The following is an 8681-nucleotide window of genomic DNA, read 5'->3' as shown; positions in this document are numbered from 1 at the left end:
CGTGCTTCAACTTTGAATGTAAATTTAACTACCAAGACCGATTGCGGCGGGAGCGAAAATTATATCAGGGAATTCGTATTCGAAAGAAGTTTTCAATTATATAATTTTTTCTCCTGCCGCAGTTGGTCTCGTTGGTTAAATTTATGATCAAAGTTGGACCTCAGGAATCGCGGGCGCACTATATTTTAAAATGGAGGGAGTAGTTAATAACGCAACTTTAGCCAAAATGCACCTTAAGAGTTGTTTACATGCAAAATGAGACAATATAATTGCATTCTTTGAACAATGAAAAGATGCATATGTGCGATAATTCATCCTGGAGCCCGGGCTCAGCTGCTCCCGGTCAGAAAAAAATTCAAAACAAATACTAGAAAAATTCAAAAAAATCTAATTTTTTTGTGTGGTAGATAATCTGATGTGTGAGGCCCGTCCCAAATTTCAATTCATTTGGATATCTGAGTAGGTCTCGGCAAAAAAGACAAATCGGGTCAAAATAGCTCATGAACAGTAAACTTTTTTACAGACCCTAATTTTGTCTTTTTTGCACAGACTTTCTCAAATGTCCAAACGAGTTGAATTTTTCAGAGAACCTCACGCATCTAATTATCTATCACACACAAAAAATTTGGAATTTTTTGAATTTTTTTGTATTTGTTTTGATTTTTTCCGTGAGCGGGGGTGCAGCTGAGCCCGGGTGCAGATTCGCCGCACTCTGCATATGTGCTGCTACTTATGGCCTAGCGATACTATTCTGACATTAGGGCCCTGTTTGGTTCAGTTTTTATCGACGGATTCTGCTACCGCGCAGCAGAATCTGAACCAAAGGGCGAACCCAGCAGAATCCGATTCCAAAAATCCGCTAACAAAATCTGAACCAAAAGTGGAAGCAGCCCAGGACGTGCTTTCCAAAATCTGATTCCGCTGTGGGCCAAAATCTAAAAAAGTGGTATCAGCTGGTTTGCCAAATGACCTACATTTTTTCACATCAGATTTTCCACAACTGTTTTTCCACAGCAGATTTTTCACAGCTGCTTTTAGAAATCCACAACCAAACCAAACAGGGCCTAGATGGTTAATGAGTAATGACTGAAGCTTCCCAGGAAGTTATCATACCTGTGTTTGTTCATATCTTCTTATCAACTATTGTTACCAAAGCTGAAGCGTGGTCGACCGTGCCGCCCAGCAAACGCACCGGCTATGGCTACTCGGCGCAGCTACCGTCTGAGCTGTAAGAAGAAACTGTTTCCGGAGGCCGAGGGGAACATCATGAAGCAAGCAAGGCGCCTGATCATGTCCAAGCGTAGGCTTGCAATCCCAGAGCGGGGCGAATCAGAAGATCAGCGCCTCCTGGCCTACGCGAAGGTGTTTGAGGAACCGCTCTCGCCAGTCCAATTGGAGGCTCTCACTGCTTTGGCTAGGGCTGGCAAAAGTGGTGCGCCGGTGCCGGCATGGGCATAGGCGGCACCACATGCAGTGGGTCGATCATGTGTTCCAATGAATGACAACTGGTTAGTGTGGAATGTCAGGGGCCTAAACAACCCAGGGAGAAGGACGGTAGTCAAGGAGTTGGTGTATATCGTAATAATGTAACTCGTGTGTTTGCAAGAGAAAAAATTATTCTTCATTGACAGGGCTGTTGTGCATCAATGTTATGGCACCAGATTCACCGCCTACCTGCCGGCTGATGGGACTAGAGGTGGTGTCCTGATGGCTTGGAAAGGGGATCATTACTCTTTCTCCACCATTGAGATACACGATCATTCAGTTACTGTTGTAGGGGAGACATCAGAAGGAGAGCCCATGGGGACTATCACTGTTTATGGACCGCAAGGTTGGGAACAAACAATTACCTTCCTCCAACAACTCAAGCAATCTGTTCAGAGCCTTATCCCATCCGGTACGGCCCTAGCAATCGTTGGCGATTTCAACCTCATTGCATGAGCTGATGACAAGAACAACCCACGGATCAACCGAAGATGCCTTACAGCGTTTCGGAACTTCATCAATGAGCTGCAGCTGAAAGACCTTTACCTGCATGGGCGTAGGTACACTTGGAGCAATGAGCAAGAGCGTGCAACCATGGTGAAGCTAGATCGGATCCTGATAAATGGGGAGTGGGAAGAGGTGATGCCAAACTACATGCTCCAGGCGCTTTCATCTGAAATTTCAGACCATTGCCCTTTACTGCTAAATTGTGAGATCGCGTTCAAACTCAATCGGAGTTTCAGATTTCAGAACCACCGGCTGCAATTGGAGTGTTTCGAGGAAACTGTTCGCAACGCTTGGAATAGGGCACCAACCTCTGGCGACCCGATTGCCACGTACACGTTCGCGGGAAAGCTTGACGCCACGGCCAAAGAGCTTCGACGATGGCAAGCCCAATTCTATAACGACATCAAATTGAAAGCGGCAATCACCAGTGAACTCATCAGCCAGATGGACAGCGCCATGGATGTTCGAAGTCTGACAACAGAGGAGAGGCAATTTAGAGCACTTCTGAAGGTGCAACGGCTTGGATATGCAGCTCTGGACCGAGCAATATGGAGGAAAAAATCAAGAGTTCAGGGCATTAAAGAAGGGGATGCAGGGGCACGCTTTTTCAAGAACAAGGCATCAGCACGGCGCCGTAAGAACTACATCATCCGGCTTATGGTGGACGGGGTAATCATCACTGACCAAGATGCCAAAGTGAAGGCCATGCACGATTTCTTTGAACCAATCTTTGGGGCGAAAGAAAATAGAGAAAGACGTCTCAATCTGGCGGCGCTTGGCCATGAGAGGATTGATATGACCGATATGGATGCACCATTCACTGAAGAAGAGATCCTCGCCAATATCAAAGAACTGGATGGGAACCGAGCGCCGGGACCTGACGGTTACGCATGCCTCTTTTACCAACGATGTTGGCCCATTACCAAGACCGACCTCATCGCAGCTATTAGGGCAGTACAAGCAGACTCCACGGCCAACCTCCATCGTTTGAATCAAGCAACCATGGTACTGCTGCCCAAAACTGCAGAGGCCATCCACGCCAAAGACTTCAGGCCCATCAGCCTAGTGTGTAGCTTCGCCAAATTGGTGACCAAAATTCTTGCAACACGCCTGCAGCTAAGAATGAAAGACCTGATCAGACCATGTCAGAACGCCTTCATCAAAGGTCGAGCCATTCAAGATAATTTTTGTTACGCCAATGGCATGTCAAAGGCTTTTCTCAGATCCAAAACACCAGCTCTGATGCTCAAAATAGATATTCGGCGAGCATTTGATACGGTCTCCTGGGAGTTCCTGATCGAGTTACTCGTGGCGAGGGGCTTTGGAAGAAAATTCACAAATTGCCTTGCTGCCTTGCTCAGCTCGGCATCCACTAAAGTCTTGGTAAATGGAGAGCTATTGGAGAAGATCAGCCCGCAAAGGGGCCTAAGGCAGGGAGATCCTCTCTCCCCGCTCCTGTTCGTTCTTGTGATGGACTGCCTAGCTGTGATGTTTGACAAAGCTGTGAGCATGGGGATCCTGGGACCAAATCGGGCGGCAAAACATACCTTTCAGAACTTCACTGTATGCTGATGACGCGATTACATTCATCAACCCTGCCGGAAGAGAGGTGCTCCTGGTTATGCAACTGCTCCGCCTTTTTGGAGATGCCACGGGGCTGCACACTAACCCGGCGAAATCTTCAGTCACCCTATTTGCTGTGACGGGATGGCCCTTAGGCCTTGTACAATGGGAGGTGCTTAGAAAAATAAACCAGGCTTTCCTTAAGCACCGATGCTTATTTGTACAGGGTAGACGCTTAATTAAGCGCCTCTCCTGTAGAAATAGGCACCAGTGCTTCAGAAAAACTCGGTTTATTTTTCTAAGCACCTCTCTAAGCACCTGCCATTGTACAAGGCCTTACAGACCTCATACAAGACCTTGGTTGCCAAATTAAAGATTTCCCATGCAAATATCTTGGCATTCCTCTATCAAACTCCAAACTGAAAAGAGGGGATATGCAGCGATCTGCGACCAAATTGTGGGGAGGATGAAAGGATGGAAACTAGCATTGCTTTCCCTTGATGGGCGGTTGGACTTGGTCAAGAGCGTCCTATTGGTGATGCCAGTGTTCCAAATGATAGATCTTCATCTGCCGGCATGGCTGGCAAAATTGATCGACAAGGTTCGTCGTGGTTTTCTGTGGGAAGGCAGCAAAGTGGCAGCTGGAGGGAAGTGTCTTGTCAACTGGAAGCTGGTATGCAGGCCAAAGAAATTTGGGGGCCTAGGAATAACCAACCTAGTGGCCCAAAGTATGGCTCTCAGAATGAGATGGCTATGGCAGTCATGGAACGATCAACACAAGCCATGGCAAGGGCTCGAACTCCCGATTGACCCCAAAACAACAACCCTCTTCAACGCCTCTGTTGTTTTCCATCTTGGCAAGGGAGAGCAGATTTTATTTTGGAAGGAGCCTTGGCATCACGGAGTTAGTTTGCAACATGCTTACCCCGCGCTCTTCGGGCACTACACATGGAAAAATCTCACAGTGGCGCAGGCCATTGGCGATGGAAGATGGATCAGACACCTAAAACGTAACCTGTCTGCACAAGCAACAAGAGAATTCACAGCCTTGTGGACAGCCATTAACAAGACTGTCCTCCGTGATGAGCCTGACCAGGTGAGCTGGAAATGGACGGCCAATGGCGAATATTCATCCAAATCGGCCTACCTAATGCAATTTGAAGGCTGCATCAGAGCCGGTTTTAGCAACTTCATATGGAAATCTGATGCACCGGGTAAATGCAAGATCTTTTCCTGGCTAGCCATGCTTGGCAGATGCAACACTACCGACATGATTGCGAAAAAGGGGTGGCCGCATGACGCGGCTTGCGCCCTCTGCAATGGACCCAGGGAAGATGTGCTTCACTTGCTGGCAACATGCCCCTTCTCGATCCAAATTTGGCGGGCGATCCCGCGCTATTGCAACTTGCGGCTAGACCTAGCACCGTCTCCAACCGCCACATCTATCACACAATGGGCGGAACAGACCACCACCATGATCACCGGAGCGGAAAGTGCGGTAAACTATTTTCTGAGACAATATTGTAAACTGCCTTACTGTTACCTTTTAAGGCAATATTGAAAACTGCCTAACTGTTATCTTTTAAGGCAACTAGCAAGATGCCCGTGCATTGCACGAAACATCAAGATGCATTTGTATGAGTAGTTTATCTTGTGAGAGAAAAGGTTGAACGAGGGAAGACCTTATTTGCAAATGTGAAAAGGGGTGTGGGTATCTTTTTGCAAAATTGCCATAGTTTCCTTCCTAGATATAAATTGGACGGCCTATATTGAAAGATGGCAGGCACACCATCATCATCAACTCTGATTTTTTATAATAATAGAGATAACGGAAATGCCTTGCTTTAATCTTTTAAGGCAATCTGAAAAAGTGAGTTAATGTACTTTTTGAGGCAATTTTGGAACTGCATTGGTGGATTATTTAAGGCACTCTTACAAACTATCTTTTTTTGTGGGAAAACTTCCTATCTATTCATCTTCAATCATGGCAGTACAACAAACACTAGAAATAAAAATTACATCCAGATCCGTAGACTACCTAGCGACGACTATAAGCACTGAAGCGAGTCGTCATCGTCCCTCCATCGCCAGAGTCGAGCACAACTTGTTGTAGTATACATTCGAAAAGTCGTCGTGCTAAGACCCCATCGGACCAGCACCCTAGAACAACAACCGCTGCCGATGAAGAATAACGTAGATTGGAAGGATCCAAACCGAAGACACGAACGTAGACGAACAACGACGAGATCCGAGCAAATCCACCAAAGATATATCCATCGGAGACACATCTCCACACGCCCATCAACGATGCTAGACGCACCACCGGAACGGGGACTAGATGGAGAGACCTTCATTCCATCTTCAGGGAGCCGCCGTCGTCTCGCCTTCCTAAGCAGGACACATACCCTAACAAGATTAAAAAAAAAACTAAAACCGAAGCCCTTCCGCCGGCCCTTGCCCGGATTCACCGCGCCTCCATGGCCCTAGGGCCACAGGAGATGAGGCGAACCTGCGCCGGCACCAGCGAGAGGCACGAACCCTAACTTTCTTTTTTGGAGGAGGAGGAGGAGAAGGAGGAGGAGGCCCTAAGTAATCGAATGACTTTAAGAGAAGTTCCCGTGAATCTCCTACAAACTACTCCCTCCGTCCTATAATGTAGGATGTTTTTTGACACCAGTGTAGTGCCAAAAAAGTCTTACATTATGGAACGGAGGGAGTACCTAACATTATCTTTCCTGACATCATTATATTGGCACTTTTAAAATTGCCTTCAAAAATCAATAAAGGCAAAATGATGATTATTTAAGGCATTTTTCGTCGCCTCTGAAAATCAGTACTCCCAAGTAAGGCTTTCGTCGTCGAGGCCGGAGTAGTGGAGTTGATAGTAAGGGAGAACTAATCCAACCATTTTATAATTTTCCCCATATATACATCAGAAAAAGGAAATAAAGAATCAGTAGTGGAGTTGATAGTAAGGGAGAACTAATCCAATGCATGCTGGAGTCCATTACCTGGGTAACGGAGTTACTGGGTGATGCCTCCGCATCAGGAACTATTGTGTATCTAGTTCAATACCATATTAAAGTGTATACCTTTTTTGGGGGGGGGGGGGGGGGGGGGGGGGATTAGGAAATACTAAGAGATCTTATCGTTTAGACGTGTGGACGAGAATGGGGCACAATATATGCACCACAAAAAATATGAAATGTGGGGGGACGGCAGGCATGCCCAACGTCCTATAAATACCCTTGCAGCCCGTAGTCACTCCTCACCAAGGCATTTCTCGGTGTCCAAATAAGCGCACTAGCGAGCAAAGTTTGTTAGTAGACAGAAATCAAGCAAGGCTTTCGGTATGGCTTTGAGGACAGCACTGCTGTGCCTTCTTGGCATGCTGATAGCTTCCCCTGCCATTGCCGTTTCTGATTCTGGTATCTACTACCAGATTGGTTTGATGGTATGGACGTGCAAATCATGATAACATAGTGGCGAATTGTCCGTATTTTATTTGTTTTTATTGCATCATTCAAAATTTCTACACATGATAGTTACCATTCAGTTGTTCACTGTACGTGCATATGCCTCACCTAGGACGTGTAGTATGTGTGAACCATCTTGACATGCGAGATTATCATGCACGTGGTTTTATGGACCACCTGTTTGTCGAGGCCATTGGTTATATATATATTGTTAATCGAGTATTTCACCATTGAAAAGCTCCCATCATCCAGAATAATAATGCTTCTAAAACATGACTCACACGCAATGTAATAATCCATGGACACAGTGGCCGGGAGCATACTGCGCGCAGACCACCCGCGGGTGCTGCATGCCCAGGAGCCCCGTGGTGCCGGCGACCGACTTCTACGTATCGGGCTTTACCGTCTTCAACGCGACGACCGACGCCCCGGAGACCAGCTGCAGCGGCACTCCTTTCAACTCCGGCGAGGTAACTAATTTCCAATCCAGCGCTTTGCGGATTCTTACCACTGTGATGCATGCAATGTTTTGCGTTTACCGCAGATTCTGGAAATCAGCGGTCTGAGGCAGTTCTGGAGCAACATCAAGTGCCCCAGCAACAACGGCCAGAGCAGCTGGAAGAGCGCCTGGAAGACGTCCGGCGTCTGCTCCGGCCTCGACGACAAGGCCTACTTCCAAGCCGCCATCGCCCTCCGTAGCAAGATCAACCCCCTCTCTCGCCTCGTTTCCAAAGGTGACGCATGCATGCATCCATGGCTCATGACTGCCGTTTTCTTGGAAAGGAAATCATCACCATTGATACGTACTGGTATTGTCATTGCAGGGATCAAGCCGGACTTTGGCCTGTACAGCTTGGAGAAGATCAAGAAGGTTATCCAGGCGGGCACCGGCGTGACGCCGGTGATCCAGTGCAGCAAAGGGCCGTTCGATAAGTTCCAGCTGTACCAGATCTTCATCTGCGTGGCCGGGGACGCCAAAACGCTCATCGAGTGCCCGAAACCGCAGAAGTTCACGTGCTCCGACGAGATCCTCTTCCACCCCTTCAAGAAGTGGATGCTAAAGCAGGCCGCGTCCTCGGTGTCCTACGCCGAAGCATTCGAGGTGGCGGGCGCCGCCATGGGATACTGAGCTGCAGCTGCAGACCAGTAGCCGGTCGGGCCCCTGACCGGCCTCGTCTTGTGATTTGCGTTCCAGCGAATAATTAATAGTAGTAGTATATGCATGAAATAATGTTCTTGCCTTTCCGGACGTTCATCTGGCGCGTGGTGTGATAATAATGTAATCCGAGGGTACCGCAATATTTGATTACCAAGTCGATCTGTAACGCTTTCTTGAATAATAATAATAATAATAATAATAATAATAATAATAATAATAATAATAATAATAATAATAATACAATAGTACATTGATATGTGTCTTTCTTTTTCTTTCGACCTACCATCCGGGATAATTACCCCACATGTCTCATATACTATCATGTAGTAGTATATATATACTACTTTGTCATCCACGGCTTCAGACTAGGATCCTTGCATCACGTCCTCTCGCTTGATCCGCGTTATCGTTTACCTCTCGAGGCCGCTCCTATGACCATCTTGTCCACCGCGCCGGGATATTTCCCCGCCGCCACCGTCTGCCCTCCTAGA

At 47.2% G+C, this 8681-nt stretch overlaps 1 protein-coding gene across 1 annotated transcript; it reads left to right on the top strand.

The window, feature by feature from the left end:
• The first annotated feature begins 6774 nt into the window (after positions 1–6774).
• On the top strand, positions 6775–8356 carry LOC125555372 (ribonuclease 1). The gene is made up of 4 exons (XM_048718358.2): positions 6775–7009; positions 7340–7501; positions 7576–7765; positions 7856–8356. Exons 1-4 carry the CDS (start codon positions 6908–6910, stop codon positions 8158–8160), a joined length of 759 nt encoding a protein of 252 aa, XP_048574315.1. The 5' UTR covers positions 6775–6907; the 3' UTR covers positions 8161–8356.
• Positions 8357–8681: the final 325 nt, after the last annotated feature.

The sequence above is a fragment of the Triticum urartu genome, chromosome 1A, assembly GCF_056163025.1.
Source record: "Triticum urartu cultivar PI428250 chromosome 1A, HENAU_Tu73, whole genome shotgun sequence".
NCBI lineage: Eukaryota > Viridiplantae > Streptophyta > Magnoliopsida > Poales > Poaceae > Triticum > Triticum urartu.
The sequence above is the reverse complement of the archived record's forward strand: the minus strand, read 5'-3'. Positions and strand labels throughout refer to the sequence as shown.